The sequence below is a fragment of the Dipteris shenzhenensis genome, chromosome 20 (genome assembly GCF_047967505.1).
Source record: "Dipteris shenzhenensis isolate YYH24624 ecotype China chromosome 20, Dip_SZ_1.0, whole genome shotgun sequence".
In the NCBI taxonomy this organism is placed as follows: Eukaryota; Viridiplantae; Streptophyta; class Polypodiopsida; order Gleicheniales; family Dipteridaceae; genus Dipteris; species Dipteris shenzhenensis.
The window spans coordinates 6956842-6982369 of record NC_141615.1 but is presented as its reverse complement, the minus strand read 5'-3'; the positions used below and the strand labels follow the sequence as shown (position 1 = coordinate 6982369).

Below are 25528 nucleotides of genomic sequence, written 5' to 3'. Positions count from 1 at the left end.
TCTTGGGGGTCATCTATCTCGGTCATGGACATTGGGTAGATCGGTTAGACAAGGCTGCCCTCTTAGTGCTCTCTTCTATGCCATTGCAACCCATCCCCTCTTAATGTATCTTGATCATCTTATGAACACAGGACAAATGACTGGTCTTAAAATCCCTGGGGCTGCATCTTTTTTGGCACAAGCATATGCTGATGATTCCTTCTTTATGCCACAGAATTCTCCCCGTGAAGTTCACATGCTTATGACCACTCTATCATTGTATGGATTGGCAGCGGGATTGCATGTCAATTTTGACAAATCTAAATTGCTTCCCCTGAAACAATGTGATTGGCATTCTATTCTCTGGCCAGGTCAGGTGGTGCATTCCAAAGATGTAGTCAGGCATTTGGGATATCCTATAGGATGGCATATCACCAGGAAGCAGCAGTTAAAATGAATCTTCCAAAGACTTCAACATAAACTGGAATACTAGAAAATTTCTACTTGGCCACTTCATGTCAGGCTCAGAATAGTACAGTCCATTGTAATGTCTTATGTCCAGTTCTTTTTGCCTTAGCTGCATTGGTCCTCTAGAGATATTTCAGCCTTTATGTCTCAAGCTATGGAGATGTTATGGAGGACAAAAACTGCTGTGAAAGCATTGAGACTGATGAAGATGGAAATGGTGTGCTCTCCTAGGATGCATGGTGGACTTAATATCCTCAACATAAGATATCATGTACTTGCAAGGAAGGCGACTATGCTCCATACTTTTTTCCGCCAACAACAGCCATGGACTTGTATGATAGCATCTATGTGTGTCAACATGAGGACTTCTGCTTATGGTCATTGGACAACTGATCATTGGGAGGTTGTCATTGGGAGATTTGTAGGGAAGATACCTGGATGTCCTTTCTCTACTGCTCTGATACTTGACTGGAAACAAGTCCTTTCCAAGGTCAAATGGGCTCCTGATAATTGCTCGAGGGCTAACCCAATGAGGAAAGAAAGTATTCATTGGAGTGCCATCTTTGACATTCCACTTGCTTTACAGGAACCTGTTCGGGCATACAATCTCATGAAATTGGGAATTAGATACATAAATGATGTGGTAGATGATCAGGGCTATGTTTTATCTTTTCCTCAGGCCACTGCTTCCTATGCATTGGGAATGCACCATAGATCGATATGAAAGAAAATTGCTGATCTGCTACATTCTCTTTTACCTGTTCCCCCTGTGGCTGACACAGACAGGCTTATGGATTGGCAATTGCAACCCTCTGCTACATGCTCTCATCCTGTTCCTCTGCTTGCCTTAACCTCCATCAAAGCCTATAGGCTTCTTCAGCCTGCTCCATGGATTCAGCAATATGCTAATACTCTGTCGCATATCAGGAAGCCTCTCTCATGGTGACGGAAGAATCTCCGAATATTGTGGAAGTGTAAAATGCCTTTGAAACAAAGACTTTTTCTTTGGAGATGCATGACAGGCACATTGTCAGTGGGAGTCATACTTGCCAAACGCCGCATTGCCCCATCCGCATGTTTACGATGTCAGGCTCCTTCAGAGACTGTCCCTCATTTGCTTTGGCACTGCCAGTGTTCTAGGAACCTCCTCGGGAGAATTTCAGATCATCTTCGGCTCCGTTTCCCAAGTCACAGATTTGGGAAACATTTTTGGTTATTTGGCAGATTTATGAGGTCTTTGTCTCAATACTCACTATTTCTCTCTTGGGTGAGATATTGGGCTCTTTGGACAATCTGGAGTGAGCATAATTTGGCATACTTGGGTCGGCAGATTCACAAGTCATATGAATCTTTCTGAGCCTCATTGCGGCAATCCTTATATGATGCCTGCCATGAGGGTGATATAGATGCTTCTTGCATAGAGCTTTTCTTTTTATGTTTCTGATCTTCGGGATACTCTCCATTTTGAAGACTTCCCATCTTGTAAATTTATGAGCATATAAATAAAGCATTGGATATTACTAAAAAAAAAGTGTGTGTGTGTGGACTCTCTTGGTTGGTGTGGTTCTCATGGTGGTGTGGTGTGAGAGAGAGAGAGAGAGAGGACCTGCAGCCCTTGCTCCAGCCCTCCTTTCAGCTGCATAGCCTCTTCAAATAAGCCCATCTGCTTCAGCTACCTGATGCTCATAATCAGTGTCCAAAAACCAGCTCTCTGGGGTCGTAAATCCCTGCCGTACAGGCCCGCCATAGGTCCAAACAATTCCATACAGGTGTATGGACCTTTCCAGCCTGTTCAGGCTGCTGCTGCCGGCTGATTCCCTGCTCCTGCGTTGCTGTTGTACCGGGTTTTCTCACGGGCTGCTTCTACACGCTGGTTCTAAGGGCTCTCTCTTTCCCCTTTCTCTCCTTTTTGGTTCATGGGTCTTGTGTACTCTTTCCATTGCCAGAACCTCTCTTTTTTCTCTGATTTATAGTTCATCTTGGAAATTTTTCCTGGTTTTTTCTCTTTTCCTTCTCTAGAACTTGTATTTACTTTTCTCCAAATCCCTAAATATCTCTTCCCCCTTCTTCTCCTTGCAAATACACTATTTTCTTCTTCTTTGTGGGCTGTTTTTAGGGATCTTCTCTCTTTTATCACTTTACAGGTACCCCCTTTTTTGGGTTCCATCTTCTTCAGAAAAGACATGGCTGAATACTCCTATGAAAAAACTTTTCAAAAGGATCGATCGGTTCAATGCAAAAAGCAAAAGCAGGCTGAGGGTCAACATGACCCCTTGCATGATTCTGTTGAAGCACAACTGATTTATGATGTCATGCACGAAGGATTTGCAAACACAAGGAAAGAGTGGAAAGACTCTCTTCCATTGGTTGGTCTCATGGTTGAAGTGCATGAAATTGTATATCCAGTTAGAGAATATGCCAAAAATACAGTTATTGTATTTTTCCTAGGTCGGATGCCACCTGCTGCAGAGCTAGGCAACTGGTTGATCCGCACACTGGCTAGCTCGTTTGTTCGTAAGGTACACTATGCAGCCAGAGGCTTTTTTGAGGTCATTATGGTAGATGAGATTCATAGACAAATGCTTTTGGAACATTCGCCACTTTTTTTTGGGCAGCAAATGGTGCACGTTTTGCCATGGTCCCCCACAAGGGATTATCAGGCTCTGATTCGACACTCTGATTCGACACCGATGTCCGGTCTGGGTTGAAGTTGTAGACTTCCCGCAATGCATGGCTTCACTCTTGCCTAAAATTGCAGCAACTTTAGGCAAAGTGATTTGCCCACCGTGGCCTTAACGGCAACTCTAATCGATTTTGCATTCTCTCGGATACTGATAATCCCACACTGGAGTCTTATTCGGTCACAGTGAACAATGTTGACATGGGAAGTGCATTTTATAAATTGAAATGGGGACTATTTGCAGGGGCTTGCTTTGAATGTAAACAATTTGGGCACATGGCTTCACGGTGTCCAATGAGTCAGCATAAAATGCCTCCTGCTACTTTGCCTGCTCAGATGCCCAATAAGGATGCTCCTGCCTCTATTGGGAATAAAAATAAAGGTAATAGACAGTTTTTTGTGAATCAGGATAAAGGCAAAGCCCCAGTGGTTTCAAATGGGACTGCTTTTTCCCCTTTGCTTCCTGCTATTCAACCCTTAGCAAAAGGACAAAAAACTCCAATTGATGGATGGCAAAGTCCAAAAAAAGTTAATTCTGTTCGACGACCTCCACCCCCTCGCACTTGGAATGGTGCATCTTCTAGTGGAAACTCTCCAGAGGTCAACTTAGGAATTAGAATCACATGGGCTGCAGTGACAGCTAGTAGAACCCTCTTCCCTGAAGAAGAGGTTGCTGCATTGCTATCCACTCCTCGGGTGGATGTTTCTTCATAGGGAAGAGGCCCTGACCCTGAGGTAGAAATGCAAGGTTGACATCCTGAAGGTTGCTGCTGTACATAACTGTTTTTTTCCTATAAATATCTGTAAATATGCTTGCTCATATCAAATGCCTTACCTTAAATGTTCAAGGCATGTGTGACAGTAGGAAATCGAAATCTGTGTGGCTGTATATCAATCGATTTCAGCCTGATATAGTGGCATTACAAGAACACAATCAACATGTCTATGCAGGAAAGACAAGTCATTGCTGCGGCTATGATATCTTTTATGCGGGGAGCACTCTTTCTCAGGTGTAGTCATTCTGATTAAGCATGAGCTTCAGCCAGTTATTGCTTCAAATGACAATCAAGGCAGATGGATTATTCTTCAATGCATCATTCAAGGCGAGGTGTTTGAATTTGCCTCTGTATATGCACCTCAATCTTCTCCGGATAGAAGTGCAATTTGGGATGCCATGCAACGATATCCATGGAGATATCATGCCTTTATATGTGGGGATTTCAATAATGCTCCGCAACAGGGTGACAATACATCAAGAAATACTCATATGTTAACCTCTGAAAGGCATGCATGGTCTCAATTACTGATTCATCTTGATTTGGTTGATCTTTGGAAGGAATTGCAGCCTTTATCACTTGGATACACTTTTCAACATAATGCCCTTTCTTCTTATCAGACACGTCTGGATCGCTGGTATAGTGTAGCTCCGCAACAAAATGATGATTTTACATGCAAAATGTGGGTTGACTATGTCTTTGTCCATTCAGATCATGCACCGTTATGATTGAGGCTATCTTTTCATGATATGCCAAATGATAGACTACCTCAAAGGCGACATCTAATTGTGAACAATAGCTATTTGCAGCATGTTGCTTTCAAGGCAATGGTTACTGAAGCTTATCAATCTCTATCTTCTCAGAGCCACTTTGATATTGATAATGCATGGGATTCTTTTGATTCCAAAATGTAAGTTGTAATTAGAGGTTATGGCAAGTCTTAAATGAAGACTCGGAGGGAAATTGTTGCTCAAGCTAAATTGACTTGCCAAGAACTCACTGAACTCAGTCACTTTCGTCCTTTGTCCTTGCATGAGCAAACAATACTATGCCAAGCTAAACCTTGTCTCCAAATCAATGATCACAGGAAACTTGCTAAATGAGAGACCAGAGCAAGACCAAGAGCTTTCACAGATAAAGGTTGTTCTTCCAAACATTTTTTTAAAAGCTTGCATCAGAAGAGATTAAAAACAAACATTTGCAGGGCGCTTATGCCTGATGGTTCATGGACTACATCACCGTCACAGCTTGCTTCTGTCTGTGTACATCATTTCTCTCAGCAGTTTGGCCATGTAGATCCTCCCTCGCAGCAGGTTTTGTCTGCAAGAAATTTACTTTTACAGCATGTTTCTCCTATTATCTCCACTACTCAAGCTTTGGAATTGGAGGAACCTTTTACTGAAAGGGAATTGTCAAATGTAAGCAAATCCTATGATAGATGGAAATCTCCAGGATGGGATGGTCTTACAGTTGAGTTTTTTTCAGAATATTGACCTCTTTTGAAGCATACTTTGCTGCATATGGTGAATTCTACTTGGCAAAATCAGAAAATGCCAGACACATGGAAGAGAGGTCTTGTTAAACTCCTTCCAAAAAAGTAAATCTGTGAATCTTTGGCTGATTGGAGACCTATCATGCTTATGCCAGTCATTTACAAATTTACTACCAAAATGATTGTTGATCGAATAAAAGGCTATTTGCATGATGGGTTGCATCCTGCGCAATATGGTTTTGTTCCTCGTAGGCATATCACAGACAACATTGCTAATGCCTATGTTGGAATAGAATATGCCAAAGATATGCAGCAAGATGTTTTGCTATTGCAAGTTCATATTGCCAAAGCTTTTGATACTCTTCAGTGGGACTTTATTTCACAAACAATGAAGGCCTTGGGATTTGGCACAAAGATGCAACAAGTTATCAATTGGCTATATCAAGATAGTAAACCTGCCTGCATACTCTCAGGGGATATTTCTACAACCTGGACTCTTGGTTGTTCTGTTCGGCAAGGCTGTCCCCTCAGTGCTTTACTATTTGCCATGGCCACTCATCCAATGCTTCAATATATGAACCACCTTTTGGACACTGGCAGAGCCATCTCTCTTTGATTATGCAGGTCCTTTCCACATATGGCTTAGCTACTGGTTTTCATGTGAATTTTCAGAAATCCAAGCTATTGCCGTTGCATCCTAAAGACTGGCATAGTCTTTTATGGCCTGGGCAAATTGTGCCACCTTCTCAATTGATTCGACATCTTGGCTATCCTCTAGGTTGGGGACTCACTCGTTCTCAACAAACTGATTGGGTGCTCACAAAGCTGAGGAAAAAACTTGAATATTGAAAGCTTGCAACTTGGCCATTACATGTTTGTTTGCAAATAACGCAATCCATTTTGATAGCATACATACAATTCTATCTGCCCCTCGTTATGTTTACTAAGGCAGATCTGGTTTCCTTTATGTCTGCTATCATGGAGATTTTCTAGCGTTCACAAAATGGCAAGAAAAGTCTCAGATTACTCTCTATGCATCGTCTCTGTTCTCCAAAGATGCACGGGGGTTTGAACATAATATTCAAATGCATATAATTCCTCACAGGGGGGAAAATGATGTTGCACTTTATGCAAGGGGATCAGCCTTGGGCTTACATGATCCCTCTCTTTTGTTGCATATTGATCCTTCTGCTTTTAGGCATTGGCAGCCTACACAGTGGGATTTTCTATTCAGCTCTATTCAAGGAAAGATCAGAGGCTGCCCTTTTGTCTCTCATTTGCTTCTTAATTGGAAGCATATCTTATTGCCACTCCTGAAACCTCTGATCTGCAAGCAAACACAAGAACACACACAACGTGAGGACACTGAGCAGGCTGCTCACCACCCAACCATGACATCTACGGGATGTGATCCCGAATCAGGAGATGTCCCCTCCGAGCCATGAGCTGAGCTACTGGTACGAACTCCCAACTAGATCCTAACCAGCCTGGTGTCCCATACCACCAGGTGGCGCTGTGAAGCCTAGGATCTGCTGCTCGGCCTTGGGCTACGCTATGATGCAGGCGCGCGTCCGCGACTCAATCTAGGATCAGACCTAGCACCTGGGAACGAAACTTGCTCCCATCGGCTCCCTGAGAACTGAACCTCTGGGCCCCTTTTATAGACTCGGGCCCCAAGCGCCAAAAATAGCGAAGACCTCTAACTGATTCGTACCCTTGCCACTCAACCCGAGAATCAAGCCTGCCTAGCTCTAAGCCTCCCCACGCTACATGAGCTAGTCTTGTGTACCCAGTACACGTCGGATACCAATCTGTGCACATGACATACTTCCCCTCCTCTAAGAACGCACTCCTGAGTTCGCTAAAAAACCCGGGATTGTCCTTTAGAGGTTCTGTAATGTCTCCCATGTTGCATCCTCCTCAACACAATCTTTCCACTTGATCTTGTATTCCGTGATAGTTCTATTACGAATCGGTCTTTCACGAAATTCAAGAATACACTCAGGTTTGTGTGGAATAAAAGTCAAATCTGTAACTTCTATTATTTCTTGAGGAGAAACAAGTTGATCATCCGCACCCAATACTTCTTTCAGTCTACTGACATGAAAGACTGGATGTACTTTAACATCAGGAGGCAATTCTAGTCGATATGCAACAAGTCCAATTCTTTTAATGACCTTGAACGGACCACAGTATCTTGGGAATAACTTTGGAACCAAACTAGTACTTAGGCTCTTGGATTCCTTGGGAATTCCCAAATATACCATCGTTCCTTCAGAGAACTCTCTAGGTGAACGATGTCTATTAGCATAAAATATGTCCCGATCTTGAGCTCTTCTAATAGACTCCTTGGCAAACTGCAACATTTCCTGCATGTCTAGCAAGAAGGTCTTTCCAGCATCATTTTGGATTCCTTTTAATCCAACCATAACTGGTGACTTAGGTTGAAACCCGTACATAAGTATAAAAGGACTGTAACCAGTACTTGAATGCTTTGCACTGTTATAAGCAAATTCTATCATAGGTAGATAATCTTCCCATGAAGACTGTCTCTTAGAAACATATGCTCGAAGCATATCTTCAACCAATTGGTTAACCTTCTCTGTACTGCCATCGGATTGTGCATGATCTGAGGAACTCATACTTAAAGTAGTTTCTAACTTCTCAAAAACAAGTGTCCAAAAGTTACTTGTAAACTTTGAGTCCCTATCACTGGCTATGTCAGAGGGCAAACCATACAGCTTAAACAAGTGGTCCACAAACTCGTGAGCCAGCTGAACAGCTGAAATAGTTGTTCTAGTAGGTAAGAATCTAGCCATTTTTGTTAGACGGTCAACTATGACCCAAATGGAGTCTTGACCCTTGCGTGTTCGAGGCAAACCGATAATAAAACCCATGGAAATGCTTTCCCATTTATTACTTGGAATCTGCAATGGCTGTAATAAACCCGCGCTTCTAAGGCGTTCTGCCTTAGTAACCTGACAAACCCGGCAACCTACCACATAGTTTTCAATAAATGCACGCATCTTAGGCCAATAAAAGGTATGCTTCACAAGAGACAGAGTCCGATGTATACCCGGATGTCCAGCACTAGGAGCATCATGACACTCCCAGAGAATCTTGGATCGAAGTTCCAGAACATCTGGCACACAAATCTTTCCATTTCAGAACAGCAAGCCGTTCCTAATCATCCAGGATCGGGTAACGCAAGAATGGGTGCTTCCTTGATAGAAAACTTCCAGGTTTCAAAAGCCTTGTTCATTGCATCATTCCAAGAGATGGCTGGGTAGACCTGTGTCCACGACCTTTCAATATGTTTGTCAGGGGTGCCGTGATGTGTGAATAATCACGCACAGACTTCCGTCGAAATACCGTAAATCCTAGGAAAGAACGAAGTTGTTTCACAGACTGAGGGATAGGCCATTCTAAAACCTTCTGGATACGATCCAGATTAATGCTAATACCTTCAGAAGAAATCTTGTGTCCTAAATAAATGATCTCCTTCATAAAGAAGTCACATTTACTCATCTTGGCATAGAGCTTATGCTGTCTTAGAATAACTAAGACAATCCGGAGGTGTCCCATGTGATCCTCTAGCGTTCGGCTATATATCAAGATGTCATCTAAGAACACTACAACGAATTTGCCCAGAAAATCTCGGAACAAATCGTTCATCATTTGCTTAAAGGTGGCAGGAGCATTGGTCAAACCAAAAGGTAATACAAGAAACTCGTAGTGGCCATACCTAGTTCGGAATGCGGTTCTATCTATGTGTTTAGCATAGATACGTATTTGGTGATAACCCGTACGCAAATCAATCTTAGTGAAATACTTCGCTCCGGTCAAACGGTCGATTAAATCATCGGAACGAGGTAGAGGGTATCGATTCTTAATTTTCACTTTATTCAATCGTTTATAATCTATACACATTCTCCATGTAGAATCTTTCTTCTTTCTTAAGAGAACAGGTGCTCCCCAAGGTGATTTACTTGGGTGAATATAGCCCATATTCAAGTAATCCTGTAGCTGTGAAGCTAACTCATCCTCCTCAAGCTGGCTCATCCTATAAGGTGGAACACTAATAGGTTGAGCCCCAGGTACTAAGTCTATGCGATAATCTACTGCCCGTTCTGGAGATAAACCTTCCGGCAATTGAGCAGGGAATATATCTAGAAAATCATCTAACAACGTTCTCAAGTCACGGTGTTCAAACACACTTAAATCATTCTTGTTACTAACAGAGACAACAAATGAAGAAAGCGGAATCAAAACACACTGATAGACATCATAATGAGAAGTGTTTAATATATTCCGAAGCTACATCGCAGATACAATAGGTCCCTGAGAAGAGGGAATGTGATCACACTGAATACAAAATTGGGTGTCCTTTTCCAAAAAAGAAAGAGTATGTTCCTTCCATCCAATCCGAATATCATGGGTTTTAAACCACTCTATTCCGATTAACAAGTCCACATGCTCCAAGTGCTGTGTATTCTTGAATCCGGATAGAAAGGGCTTCAATCTTGCGATCCCAAAACTGCTTCCCAGCTGGAAGCTGCACTTCATAGGTGTGATCGCTAGGTATCGTGGACAGCCCCATCTTCTGCACAAGTTTGTAATTAACAAAGTTGTGAGAGCTGCCCAGGTCAAAGAGAATGTGAACTCTTTGGTCCCTAACTTCTCCCTAAACTCGGAAAAGATCATGGGAACCAAATAACGAAGTATTAAAAGTGCAATTACAAGAAAGTAGGCAGGTAATGACATTTACAGAAATACCTGTCATTGAAACTTGGTTAGCTTGGTTCGCGTGACCAAGTGCTTCGAAGACTCCAGAGTTGCCCATAGTGGCATGTAATAGGACTTAGTCTAGATTTTAGACAAGTGGCATGTTGCCAATTTGAAATGAGCTTGAAGCTCTTGTAATATGGATTCACGCTGGATTTTCATGTATCAGGCAGCTCTACGCTGAACTCTTGTAACAGATTCTCTCTTCACGAAATAAAATACCTTCAGCTGCGTCAACCCCGTTTGATTCGTGTTAACTTGCTCAAACTTCCCATCAAGAGCAGTGGTGAATTCACTGAAGGCTTTTTTCGTAATCAGATCATCGTAGAGACCCTGGTCATCCTCCGCATGGTAGTTCAAATCCTGGTCTCTGATCGCAAGCTCAGGGTTTACAGAATCAGCCATGACTAAAATCTGATTTGAAAAGAAAATAGGCTAGAGAAGAGAAAGAAGCAAGTGGCCTCGGAGCTAGGAGGTAGAAACGAAGTGGAAGCTGGCCAAGAAGGAGGCGATGGAAGAAGGGAAAGCTGGTCGATGGAGACGGTAAGCGGGCTTGTTGGTAAGTTGAAAGGAAAGAGTAGAGTGGACACAAACTCAGAGTACTTGCATTATGGAATGAAGAAGAGTGAGGTCCTTAAGTAGGCACCTCATACATGCTCACTGACATCACTGATGACTTCAGAGCTCCACAATCATCTCCTCAATCTGCTCCTAGATTCTCTCAATCATTCTATGTGGCTCTCCACCACCTAACTGTGCTTGTGGGCACCTAACTGTGCCTCTAGCACTCACACATAGAAACAAAGGTGTGCATGAGGCATACACCTTGAGATATCCCATCAAACCTCCCCTCAAGGGAATGCCTCAGGCTATGTCAAGGATACATCTAGTCTCATAGTTTCTCATGCCATCTCATGGTGGTCAAGGATAAATCTATGGCTAGGTTCTCATGCTAGCAAGGGTTCCCATGGGTGTAAGGTAAACAAAAGGGATACAAAAAGACCTTCCAATGGTTATCTCCCCTGCATGTACATGCACACAATGTCTGCAGGAGGTACCATGGAGCAAAACATACACATGGCCTACATCATAAGGTGACCAGAGGTGTTTACAAAACACACAAAAGCACAATAGTTTATTTCATTCATTTTGGAGAACTATCCAGGCTGAGTACCTTAACATAAAAAGAGAGATCTGGAGCATACATAGAGATGATTTAAAATGCATAATCTTCAAAGGATGCCTCATCTTGTGGAGGCTCATCAACTGAAAGTAGATTTGCATTTTCTATCTTTGCTTTGGCTCTGCAAAACTTCTCATGATGGTTGTTCTTGCCACAGTGTTTGCATGGGTTAATTTTGAAGCAGTCCTTTGAAAGGTGATTTGTCTTTCCACAGTGATTGCAAGGGGTATACTTGCCCTTCTGAACTTTTACAGCATAAACAGTGTCATTGCCTTTCCTGAGCTCCATATGCCTTTCTTCTTCTTGGAGAGCAGAGATAATACCTTCAATATTAGGATTAGGAAGATTTTTCAAAGTGGTAACTATGTGATCATAATCTTCAGGCATACTCTTAAGTAACACTGCCATAGCATCATCTGGAGTAATAGGAGAGTTGATAGAAGCTAATTGAGTCATAAGACTCCGCATGTAGTTGACATGAGCTACCAAAGTAGTACCACTTGCCATCTTCAATTCAAAGAAAGAGATTTTAAGTGATAATTTAGAGATGTGAGAGCTAGCACCAAAAATCATGTCAAGCTTCTGCCAAGCTTCTGAAGGAGACTCTAAGTCAGAGATGTGGTGAATATAATCATCTCCTAAAGCAAGAGCAATGATACCATATGCTTTTTCCTCTCTAGCCGGATCCCTTGCCGGTCGTGTCGGAGTTGAGGGTTCTCCACCATTGGAGGCCGTAGAAGAAGCGGTTGGAGTCGGTTTGACAAGTCCCCCAAGGTTCTCCCTCATCAATGCAAATTTCACCTTCATCTGCCATGTGTGGAAGCCCTTTCCATTGAACTTCTCTAGATTCAATAGGGTAGCCATAAGAGGGTCTAACTGAGATATTGGGCAGTGTCTTTCTCTCTTACAAGGCAAAAAATAACTGAAAGGCTTCCAAAATCTAAGCACTTGATGTAGCAAAGACTAGTGACCAATATTCAATCAATGATGCTGCTTCTTACATGCTTCATAGAAGTGGCTAAAATGAATACTTTCCAATCAAAACCAGGTCTAGCAATTCAAAACAAAACTAAAGCCACACTTGTACTGATGTTATTGAAAGTTTCAAAAAACCAGAAATGCTAGAATAGCATCTTATGTAGCATCATCTTCAAAAACTTGTCAAAACTGTCAAAACCAAAAGGCTGAACTTGGAGGGCTTGTAGCTCACTCTTCAAAGCAAGGAAAAGAGGGCTTTCTGAAGCAAAAAAAAGCTCATATACCAGAGAGGATCTAGCACAGAGGTTGGACGAAATGGCGCGCGCTATTGCCCGGGGGAGTTGCTGCAGGCTGAACCTGAGTTTTGACGATTTCTCCTTCGTTACTGAACCAAATGAGCTGAAAAATGACTCAAAATCTTCGTCTTGAGGTCGCCCATCTACTCCTAAGAGGGCTCAAGCAATGGCGCAACAGGCAGGGAGTATTGAGCAATAGAAGTATGGCGAAAAAATGCGCTGTTTGGAGAATGGCAGCCAACAGAGACGTTTTTTTTATAAATTGCTTGCAGGTGGAAGTTCGCCCATACTAGAGGAGTTTACAGCTCAGAGGGTTTGGGCAATGGTCGTTTGTAGGCAGAGAACCAAGCTCTCAAAGATTTTGGGAAGAAGGAGGAAAATGGGGAAGAAGAAGATGAAGAAGAAGAAGATGATGTGGCAGAAACGGGCTCAAGGGGGATCAAAGGGCTCTGATACCATGTTGGTAAGTTGAAAGGAAAGAGTAGAGTGGACACAAACTCAAAGTACTTGCATTATGGAATGAAGAAGAGTGAGGTCCTTAAGTAGGCACCTCATACATGCTCACTGACATCACTGATGACTTCAGAGCTCCACAATCATCTCCTCAATCTGCTCCTAGATTCTCTCAATCATCCTATGTGGCTCTCCACCACCTAACTGTGCTTGTGGGCACCTAACTGTGCCTCTAGCACTCACACATAGAAACCAAGGTGTGCATGAGGCATACACCTTGAGATATCCCATCAGGGCTGGGCTGAGCTGAGCTGAACGATTCAGTTCAGATTCTGGAACCTGGAACTCCACTCCTAGCTGTCCGTATGAAGTGCTGTAGCAGGCCGTACCAATGTTCTGGCTCCCGGGCGTGAAGGTGTTGAGGGGCTGGAATTCTGCGCAATCTGCAGGCTATGGGAGAAGGCAATTTGGCCGAACTTATAGCAGGAGAGCAGGCTTTTAGTAAAGCCCTGCTTTTCCAAAAGCTCACCCTCCAAAAACGGAGGGGTAGCGCTTTTTTAAGCCCCCAGGCCCCCCCGAAAAGCAGCTGACCCAAATTGCGATCTGTCCCTATCCTGTTTCGCACCTTCCTGCGCTCCCCTTCTATCTGCCATCACCACGCCTGAGCAGCCAGCCGAAATGCGGGATCCCCTTGGGTTCGCCCCAACTTTACACTCTCTCCTGACTCCCTTCTGATGCCTCTACCTGGACCCCACTACTTCCTCCTAACAACACCTCTCTCCCTCTCTCTCAACCTGTCACTTCTTGCAACAAAATCACCATGCACTCTCTCTCTCTCCTTTCTTTGTTCCCTAAATCTTAACCACTTCCCAAAACCCGATGAACCAAACAAACACTTGCAGCACGAATTTCGAATTTAGGGCATACCTGGAGAAAGAATCGTCCAAAATTTTCGCAACAGAAGTTCCTACCTCAGGACTTGGCTCTGATACCAACTGACACGTCCCAGCACTCCTGAAACCTCTGATCTGCAAGCAAACACAAGAACACACACAACGTGAGCAAACTAAGCAGGCTGCTCACCACCCAACCATGACATCTACGGGATGTGATCCCGAATCAGGAGATGTCCCCTCCGAGCCACGAGCTGAGCTACTGGTACGAACTCCCAACCAGATCCTAACCAGCCTGGTGTCCCATACCACCAGGTAGCACTATGAAGCCTGGGATCTGCTGCTGGGCCTTGGGCTACGCTATGATGCAGGCGTGCGTCCGCGACTCAATCCAGGATCAGACCTAGCACCTGGGAACGAAACTTGCTCCCATCGGCTCCCTGAGAACTGAACCTCTAGGCCCCTTTTATAGACTCGGGCCCCAAGCGCCAAAAATAGCGAAGACCTCTAACTGGCTCGTACCCTTGCCACTCAACCCGAGAATCAAGCCTGCCTACCTCTAAGCCTCCCCAGGCTACCTGAGCTAGTCTTGTGTACCCAGTACACGTCGGATACCAATCTGTGCACATGACACTTATCCCACTTGGAATGGAATGGTAGGGATTCCTTGTTGGGAAATTCCTTGAGGGCTGAGAATATTTATTGGTCCAAAGTATTCCACCCTCCTTTGGCTATACAAGAACCCAGGCGTTCTTATTTTATATCTTTCAAAGGTATTACTTCTATGGCGGATGTTCTTCAGGATGATGGCACTCTTTTATCTTTTTCTGCAGCTACTAGCAAGTATGGTTTGGGAGCTCATTATCGTCCCTTATGGCACAAAATTTCACAAATGCTTCAACCTTTCTTGCCGGTATCTCGTTTGGAACTTTAGGATAGGCTTGAGGATTGGACTCTTCATTCTTCCTCTTCTTCAACCCGTCCTTTAAAGCTGTCACATATCACAGTGCCTTCTCTGTATGAAGTGTTGTTACCTCCGTCTTGGGTTTCTGATAGAGCCAATTCTGTTTGGCATATGGATCGCCCATCAAAGTGGTGGAGAAAGCGGCTGTGTCTCCTTTGGCATTATAAAGTCCCTCTTCGGCAACAACTTTTCCTCTGGCGAGTCCTACTTGGCATTTTTCCATCCAGGCAGTTACTCGCGCATAGACATATTGCCCCGGCTGTTTGCCACAGATGTCTACATCCTGCTGAATCTGTGCCTCACATTTTCTGGCACTGTCCACATACTCGTGATTTCCTCGCTCTCATTCGTCAGCGGCTTCGAGCGAGATTTCCTACTGTTACTTTTGGCAAGTTCTTCTGGTTATTTGGTTTTCATCCCGCTAGACAGGGTTTTGATTTATTTTTTGTTTGGGTGCGCTATTGGGCACTTTGGACTCTATGGATGGACAGAAATCATAGAGTCTTCTGTGATTCTACTTTTCCATCTTTAGTTTTTTTCAAACGATCTCTGCGGCAATCGTTTTATGATTGCTTTCAGACTCATTTGATTGATCATGATGTATATATGGCTTATACTGAGATTTTCGGTTGAGTAGTAGTTACTCCAATTTTGGAGTAACTATTTCTATGAATGTAATTATTTCACAGCAATAAATGCTGCGATAGTGCAGGCACATGCAAGTATGGGTGCGGGTGCATGTGTTTGCACTGCGTGCGGATGCACATGTGCATGTGAACGTTCATGTGCATGTGTGAAGGACCATATGCAGGCCATATCAGGCAGCCTTTGCAAAACAAGAGATGGACAATCTCTTTTAAGAAAAATGCAGAACTGACCCTAGGGATGTCTTTGATTGCCAGCTAGCATTTGGCTAGCCAGACGTAAAAAACATCTTACCAAAATCTTGGATGATCTCTTTACAGAAAACTGCAGAATTGACCCAAGGTCATCTTTGAATACCAGTCAGCATTTGGCTAGCCAGAAGTAAGAAACCATCTTCCCAAAATCTTTCCAGAAATATGGAGGTACAATTCTCCATTTATCAGGAATCGTTTGGGGATCGTACGAGGTCTTACGTTCTACCTGAGACCCTTCTAAATGCGGTAGGTTTGAGGCAGCAGCCCCAGCCTTGGAAGTGTTGCTTTAATCATGCCCAAGACGAGCTTCACCTAACAACAACTATATCCAACCATTAAACACATGCTGTCCACACCAGAACATATCAAGGAGCTGATATTAACACTCAGCTCGCCCATATCTGCTACATTCAAGCCAGCCAGCTTTCGCAGCGGATGAACAAAAACTCAGGGAACACTGAACCAGGAAAATACCAGTGTGGCTGCCACTTCACATTATCATGAATCAGCATGCACGCTACCAGTAGAGCACAAGCAAGACAAAGGGTGGAAGCGAATGGGAAGGGGTCCCTCAAAGCTGCTGCCTATTGCTAAGATGTTGACCAGAACAAACCACACAGGCTGCCAGTACCGCATGTTCAATCTTGGATTACTAGGTAATATTATGTGCACAAGATTTGAATTAGCTTCCACGAATGTTAATGTGCTTGAAATTTTTGAACATCTACAGCACACACTATCAATTCTCATCTCGCATTGGCAAATCACTATAGTTACTCAGAACATGTGGACACATAAAATGTAATCCTATCCAATGTATCTATTGACAGCAACACAACCAAACAGACTTAGCATTAATATTACTTTAAACAATTTTCCACAACATTGAAAGACTACTTGTGTATTGAACCTGTCGTGAGATAGCGTCAAATTGAACAAGGTGCTCCACCAACACTTCCAGAACCCGCTTGTTTTTTTTAATCATATCTGATGCTCGGTCAAAAGCAGCGTTAAACAGCTGCAACAAAAAAAGATAGGCATGTCATCCTTTCTGCAATCAGATTAACATTTCATCTAACATACGAGCATTCCTGATACCTTATTCAAACATATTCTTACTGTATACATTAAGGATAGCATCAAGAAGTGAGAAGGTCTTGTCAAATTTTACTCAATAGTTATCGCACACTCCCAAGGAAGAAATACATTCATTTAAACTAGGTCAAAACGAATGCAGTGGCTGGCACCACCCTCTTTAAGGAAAGAGCCTTTGATAAAATTGCATGTTCAGTGTCTTGTTATTGGTTGTATAAAACAATTCTTGATTTGAATCAAGGTCAAAACGTTAAACTTAACAAGCACCACTACAGCATCCGACGCCTTTCTGGTTTTAAACCCAGCAAAAATTCTTCCATTCTGCAGACTAATCTCGGTAAGCTTAATTATAACATGGGATTCTAACAACTATCTTTTGAAAACAATGTCTTACAAAGAGCATTCATTGGAAGAATAATAGCACCTTCACAGCGTTTGCATTCAAATCGCTCTCCAATTCGTCCCCTAAGCTCATTGTTATGTCCTGTAGCAGAGAAACATATAAAGTCAGTTTCGCACTGGAGCACTTAACTCAAGTGACCTTGTCAAATCTTGAAACCTGATAACAGCAGGATGTCCCCCAAAAAAAGGCTCCAGATATCTAACAGTAACTGATTATAAAGCACTCATTAACAAACTGACACATGAGGATCCATAACATGAGATAATTTGGCCTAACAAATAGCTCAAAATTTGTGATTGGGACTATACTTTTAGCCTGCTTATCTCAGGATGGTTGAGTAAGAGTCCTTTTCCCAGTGCGTCTGTTATTTTCATGTATGTACATGAGTATAGCTTTTGTCAAACATTATTTTTTACTGTGAAAAAGACTTCTATTAAGCATGAAAGAAACGGCCAATATGCTTGTAACGTTGACTAAATGGACACTCAAAACAGGTGTACATCAATCGATTCTGGTGACATTGACACCCTTGCCAGCCAATACTTGACTTAAAAAAGAAGAAAGAATAGTTCAACAAGCCTGAAAATTTATTTATGTTCTCACTTGTTGGAGTTTTCCAAAATTCCTAGCACCCTGGGAATAAGAACGAAAATTTTTTGGACAACTTGACAAACTGACTACGGATCACCTTAAATACAACATGGAGCATAGCTTGACCTGGAACTATCGAGAACGGATCTTGAAGCTCTCTGTGAGTTTTCCATGTCTGATTATTTTTGTTCCACAGACCTTGCCATAGCCTTACTGCCCTTTTGTTGAGGCATAGTGCATTTTTGATGGAGCAATCTCTAAGGGGTATATCCTTCCAGATAACAGAGAACTATGTGGGGTCCTCACCAGTAAAGGTCCGTGTTTTCCTGGTAGGCCCTTCCACTGTGGATGGGGTGTAAGGGACTCCCAAGCTGTCCACAATGCTCTACACAGCTCAGGTCCCTTTGTAAGACGCCGCTTGAAAGAGTAAATCTTCCACAAATTTCCTGAACCTAGGGCCAAAACCCATATCCTGTAGTGATCCAGTCATGCGTTGGCGAGAATCTTGGAGCATGTAATAAGCATTGTTAAAGGTCTCCAATTCTGAAGCTCTTCCTTGTCCCCTCCTTCGAATTAATTTAATCATCCTTGTATTAATCTTTCTGTCCAAGAAACCTTTCTGGACTGATTCGTTCTACAACTTGATGGTTGATGAAATCCCAAAAGACCACATAAAACTTCATGGAAAACCATCTCCCCCAGGGTCTTCCCTTTGGCCATGCAATCAACTGCCCCTTTCGACTCTTCTAGAGTTACATCTAGGTATTCTTAGTCAAACTTTTAGAGAGTCCTTAGATGTACTTGGCTGCAATGAGCTCTTGCCACAAGCTTCTTTGTTGAGAGAATTTCTGGCTCATCAAAGGCGTTCATATTGAGATGTCACAAGCTGAAGAATTCCTGAGTTGTCAGTCACATCCTGATCATTTTCTTTAAGCTGAGTGACCTTCTCCTAGGCATGTTTCTTACGTATGCTACGGAACATGTCTTCATTAGAACTATCAGACTTACCTGCCCACCATTCCCTACTGTAAATCTACTGTTGTTGAGCTTCCATGAGTTCCTCCCCTCTCAGTTTCTCGTTGAATCCTTTCAATTGCATCTGTCCCTGTTCTGAAAAATCTAGGGAAATCCCGAGAAAATATTCCTCTAAATGTTACCTCCTCTTCAATCGAGCGACAACCACTCTTTTCCATGAAAAAAATGAAAAGACTTGATTCTACTACATGAAGAGAAACATAAGCAGTGGTGACAATAAACGTGGATACGAGTTGTAGCAGCTTTACTCATTTCACAAGCATCATGATATAAAAAGGCAAGTCAAATACTGTGTCACAGACCAAGGTAAAACCATGTCAATGGAAGTGAAAATACAGTAGCATCCAAGCAGAAACCTGACCAAGATTATCGAAGACACCTTTTAAAAGTAAAAGATTTAACCCAGACGGCATACCTTAGTTGAAGATGCATAAATTACTTGACTGTCATCAGGTCCCCAGCCATATTCAAGCACCATCGATGCTGCAATCTACAACTCAACAATTGAGAAAATCAAAATCTATCATAATTGGTGACTGTTGTGTTATGCTTTTAAGAATACCAATTGTTTTTTTTTTATCCCAAAAGAAAAAGAATACCAAATTTCATATATGACTGTGAATCCATTGAGATATGTGCACACTTGCAAGCAACTATTCCTTCATTGAACGAGCCTTCAGCTTGTTACCTCTTGCGCCTCCTGAATTTCATACTTTGCCAGGTTGTTGTTCTCACCATAGGGCAGCAACAAACGAGCAGCAACACTTGAACCAAAGCAAAGAACTAATTTTTTCTCATAATAAGATCTTGTAAGCGTTCCAGTCTCCTCATAGCCACCTTCCGTACATCTCGTAAACCTTGTAAATCCAATACCCTAAACATCACAACGCAAAAGGAAAGGTAACTTTTCCTGCTGTATAACGCTGGCTTTCATAATCACATAATTACATTACAGAGTTCACTTTACTAAACAGTCCTTGCTGTTCCTAATTGTTTTGTCCTTAAGGATCCCCCTCTATTCCCTACCTTTCTTCTAAAAAATGCAATGGTAATATTGATCCTGAAAAGGTTCTCTGATGAAAACCAGACTGTCTATTGTATACAGCAATTAACTTTTCGACCAATGAAAGGAACAAGATGAACATACCTCCCAAGAGGATTGATCTAGCCAAATCTGTTCAAGGCTATCAAAATTTGGGAGAAGAACTCCCACTAATCCACGGCCAGCAGCCCAAACTGCATGTGGGAATTTGAACTCTCGTGTCCACTGGTCCAAAGAAACAGGAACCAAAAGGACCAAGAGCTCATTAATTCACATTTCCATACCAGGATAACTAGTGGTAAATCAAACGTGTTCACTTAAAATCTGCACACGTGTACTAAAAAACCCAGGTCCTTATCAACCAATTTATTCAACGAAAGACAAGCACTCAGATAAAGCGATTACCTTTCTCAAGAACATATTACTCAAATTTATATTCCTGCAGCAAAAACAATCCTTGCATTCATTTCATGAACCAAACATGCAGCTTTAAAGTCTCAGCACTTTCCACGACATATACTAGAGGCAGTCCTGTTGTATGTTGTCTTTATTTCCTTTGTTAGAAGTGCAGCACGTGGGAAAATTTTACAGCCTCTATCCATTCATAAACTATTCAAGGTATGGAGGGTACAACCATGAAAACAAAGGTCTCAAGGTTGATTATGGGAAATTATCTCTCACTTTGGAGAAACGCCTTTCAGATCATACATAATACTGTTAAGATTACCGATTCTCCTCACAAGGGGTTGCCCATAAGCTTAAGACCTTCCAAATGGTCCATTCTTTCCATTTGCAAAACTACTCTAAAGTTAGTCTGTGTTGTCAGAACTCTACAAGCTTATCCAGACACAGATAAAAGTGCCAAATCTTTTGTCCCTTTTCGATACTTATTCTAAGAGCTTATGGAACAAAATGGCACTAAATTTCCCTGCCCCTTCTCAAGACTTCAACATAACAAGCTCATTGAAACCTGGTGATAAGTTGCCATTTGTGAATCGCAGGCTAAAAGGGAAGTGGTGGAGGGACTGGAGGCTGAGGCTGAGGAAGAAGGGGGGGAGGAGGTTAAATGGAGGGTTTGACAAGGTCCCTGCGTGTAGCTGGGAAGATTTGGAAAAGGAAACCAGAGGAGAGGTGGGAGCGATGGAAGAAGACGAAGTGAACCCTAGCTCCCTTAGAGCAGCCGAAGAGGGAGAGGGAAGATTAGGCACTCGTTGCAAGGAGAAGGAAAATGTTGGAGCGTTGCAAAATGGAGAGAATGGCTGCGGTAAAATTTTGAAGCTTTTGATTGATCAGACAAAAGTAAAAAGGTGCCTCATTTTATCAGCTGAGAGCCTTGTCTTCTACATATAGACACCTCACCGATGATGTCAGTCATGTGACATAAACTCAAATCAAATCTAATCTAGACAATTGGGACAAGTGCGTCAAGTGCGAGAACTCAAAAACCATAATCTTCATCTTGAAGATTAAGTTCCTGAAGGCTGCAAGCGTTACCTTCAAATGTGTCGATGTTTGCCTCATCAGATGCAACAAGGTACACTTGGTGTTCTTGTTGCTCTTTTTCCTTCTTCTTGAAATAGAAGGCTTCCTTATGACCAAACCACTTACAGTAGCGGCACTGTATTTTCTTTCCACCCTTCCAATTTGATGAAGACCCCAGAGCAGTGTCAGTATACTCACCTTTGGGGATCTCGTCCATGTTCCTTCGATCTCTCTCTAGTAGCAAGGCCACCATGTCTCCAAACGTAGTAGATGCAACTCGAAGACCTCTAGATAGGGCTGTAATCGAGTGACTTCTTTCATACTTTTGCTAAGGACAACAATTTTGTCCTCATCATCTGGCTCCTCTTGAGGCTAGCGAGCTCGTTCATGATTCAATACATGACATCCAAATGATCGCTTAATTTACCACCGGCATACATCTAAGCTCATATAAGTTCAACTTTAAAAATACCTTTGATTTGGTAATAGAAAATGCTATGGAGCTTCCTCTATACTTGTTTATCTGTTGATGTAAAATCAATGTGATGGATATCCGATAATTGGAGGTCAAAAATGGCACTTGCATGTTGGTTGTGTTGCTTGAACATCTCGAATTCCAGTGAGTCCACATCGGGAATCTCCTCATCTCTGGAAACAAGATCTGATGGGCCTTCCCTCATCAAGATTAATTGTATCTTTGTTTGCAAGGATTGGGAAACCAGCCCCTAAGAATCTCTCTGATGCAGTCATAGCAAAGGTGGAGATACAGGACGCCATCTCGAGCCAAAAGATAAAACAGCCAATAACTAGCTAGTGACAAGGGTGAACAAGGAGGAAGAGGAAGAGACCATCCACTCGGAATGCCAAAGCTTGCAGCAGGTACCAATCAAACCAACAAAATAGCACCATTGTAACCATAGAAGTTTTCAAATCATCAAGAAGAATGTCCAGATTGTCTCCAAAGCAACAGAATGAATGATAGGCAGAAACCACTCTGAATTTTGTTAAAAAAGAATGGCAGCTATGTGAACAGGGGCAGCAAAAATGTGGCAGCAACAAACCGCAGCAACTCCTCCATGCATGATGACCAAGGTAAAGAAACGCCCTCAGCTACAGCAGCAAGAGCTTCCATTGCGGATACACCTTAGGACTGCATTGCAGGCAGCAGGAGCTTCCATTGTGGGCAGAATTGTTGAACATAGCAGAAAAACGGGCAGTTTTACCTCTGAACAAGCATAATCGTACAGAAGATTTCCAGCGGCATATCTTCATACTGATGGCGGCCAGATTTTTTATTAAAAAAAGACAGGCCAAGCTAGAGGCGCTCCATTGTGGCAGTTTTCCTCTAGGAAATGGTGGCCTGTGCAGCAGCAGAATGGCAGCACAGCAACAGCATTGTACTCCTCAAAAAAAGTTTGCTCAGCATTGAGCAACATCCCTTCAGAAAACATGAGGACGGCAGCTCCAAAGTGGCTCTGATACCATAAGAGAGTTTCATGGAGAAGGAAAGAGAAAGAGAGTTGCAAAATGCAGAAAACAGCTATGGCAAAATGCTAAAGCTTGACTGATGAGATGCATGTACAATGGTGCCTCATTTTATAGGCAGAGAAGCCTTGTCTTCTACACACAAAGACCTCACTGATGATGTCAGTGAAATGACATCACATAATCAAATCAAAACAAGTGGCCACCAAAGGACACATTCAAACACAAACTAGGGCAATAACCAGTTCCAAAATAGCCCAACCCTAGTGGAGCTGGAGACGAAGGAGGACGTGTGTGTGTGTGTGTGTATGAAAGTTTCATAATATAAGTATCTTGGTTTCACAAAAAAAAAAAGAGTGTGTGTGTGTGTGTGTGTGTGTGTGTGTGTGCTGTGGACCCTTCCGTACTGTCCTTCGTCCCTGACGTACGGCCTTCCGTACAGGCTGTACGGTCGATCGTACAGCCTGTACGGAAGACCGTACAGCCCGTACAGTCCCCTGCGCAGCCTCCTCCCTCTTTTATTTTCTCCGCCTCGGCACCTCCCTCTGCCTCTGCTCCTACTCGTGTGTTTCTTCGCCGAAAACATGGTGGTCTGCCTGCCTCTCCTCTCGTCAAATCGGCAAAGCTGGATGTTTCTGATGGCCCTTCTTCTTCACTCCACCTAGATCTTCTTCACCAATTGTGCTCTGCCTCTGTCACAGAAGTTCCTTCATCGAGTTTCTCGCTTGTTTGCTCCTTGGATTCTGCCCTTTTGGTCTCTAGTCTTCGACAAGCTCAACAATTTGGAATCTGCCTCTACTTTATGGGCAGGGTTTTATCCTCAGCTCAGCTCCGTCATTGGGCTGATGTTGCAGTGGGTCTGGACTGTATTTCTTCCTTTGTCTTTCTAGGCAAAGGATTTTACTATGCCCAGTGCTCTTCGACTGAGGTGGTAGAGCGCCTTGTCAATGATGCTGGTGTTCCTGGAGCGGGTTTCTTTGCTTATGTTATGCCCTAGGATCCACTTTTCGATCCTTCTGTGACACTTCTGACTCACTGTCCGGCTTGGATTACTCTCAAAGCGCTGCCTGTGCCTCTTCTTCAGCATCTCACAACTCTTGCAGCTTTTTTGGGAAGGCCTCTCCATATTCCGAGACAGGAGTTCTTGCAAGCCTCCCGTGATGTTCGTATTTGCATTCTGTAGGATATGACGCAGCCCGTGCCATCTACTCTGGATCTTGATTTGGAATTTGCTCATCCGATGTGCATCAGGCTCCATTTTGCATCTTTCCCCATTGCATGTTATCGGTGCCAACAGGTTGGCCATTTTGCACGTGCTTGCCCTTCCATATCCAGGCCCATACCACTTGCTCCTTCTTCTACTGTCAAGGTTACTCTCCCTTCTCCTCCGGTTTCTGCTATGGCTTCTTTGATGAAGTCCTCTACTGCTCCAAAGCACTACTGGAGGAAGGTTGATAAATCACAGGCAAATCTTCCCCTTGCTGAAAAAGCTCAGGATTGCACTCTTGTTGAGCACCATCAGTTTCCTTCTATTCAGGATATGGATGTAACCCTTGCAGAGGGCAAATTACAGGATGATAAGCATGCTCTTCTCAGGATACTACCCCTGTTCTTATTCAGATTGATCTTCGAATGAAGCTCAAATGCAGAACCCTATTTCATCAGATGTAGCTTCTTTATCGGAAGACACGGACGTTAAGCTAGCTCCTATGCCTTTGATGCATGTGCCAGAGCTTTCTTCTGTCAGGGATGCAGAAGTAACTTTTTTATTGGAATCTTTCCATCCCATGTTACAACAGGTTTTTGACCCTTTGATTCAAAAATTTCGGGTACCAGGCTATATCAAGAAGAATCATAAGGGCAAAAAACAGCTTGTGTTTATTGATGGTGTGGTTTTATCACTGCATCAGTTTTTACAGTGCAACAATTTGAATCTGGAGGATGCTGTGTTCGATTCTCCTTCAGCTTGATATGTAATATTTTACTTGGCTACCTCATGACTTTTGCTCTGAGGTTTTACTTCTTAAAACTTTTCCCTTGTACTTATTGGTGGGATTTTACCTCTTTTGAGGTTTCCCACAGAGAAATATAAAGATTTCACTAAAAAAAAGTGTGTGTGTGTGTGAGAGAGAGAGAGGGGTGTGTGTGTGTGTGTGTGTGTGTGTGTGGAGTAAAGAATCAGCATATGCCTGAGCAATCATGCTGCGACTACCAAGAATCTCCAAACCGTGCAACTGATCAGTGTCCAAAAGGTGATCCAAATATTGAAGCAGTGGATGGGTGGCTATAGCAAAAAGTAAAGCACTCAGGGGACATCCTTGCCTGACAGAGCAAGCAAGAGTCCAGGATGGGGAAATATCTCCTGAGAGTATACAGGCAGTTTCACTATCTTGATATAGCCAAGTGATGAGCTGCTGCATTTTTGTGCCAAAACCCAATGCTTGCATAGTCGATGAAATAAAATCCCACTGAACAGTATCAAAGGCTTTGGCAATATCAATTTGCAGTAACAAAGCATCCTGCTCTGTATATTTAGCATATTCAATTCC

The 25528-nt window shown here is 42.9% G+C and overlaps 1 protein-coding gene and 1 pseudogene across 4 annotated transcripts in view; one reads left to right on the top strand and one right to left on the bottom strand.

Moving 5' to 3' along the window:
• The window catches only part of EMB2458 (FtsH extracellular protease family), a 190587-nt gene that overhangs the window by 18296 nt on the left and 146763 nt on the right, over positions 1-25528 (bottom strand). For all 4 annotated transcript variants that reach the window (XR_015542871.1, XR_015542870.1, XR_015542872.1 and 1 more), the window contains exons 14-18: positions 20118-20237; positions 19659-19844; positions 19386-19460; positions 17366-17425; positions 16757-16864 (exon numbers count right to left, since the gene is read on the bottom strand). Coding sequence is in view for 1 of the 4 variants with exons in the window: in XM_087391371.1 (XP_087247497.1) it covers positions 16757-16864; positions 17366-17425; positions 19386-19460; positions 19659-19844; positions 20118-20237 (549 nt within the window). In the remaining 3 variants the exon portion in view is untranslated. The remainder of the gene's footprint in view (positions 1-16756; positions 16865-17365; positions 17426-19385; positions 19461-19658; positions 19845-20117; positions 20238-25528) is intronic.
• Positions 602-1891, top strand: LOC147889197 (uncharacterized; annotated as a pseudogene).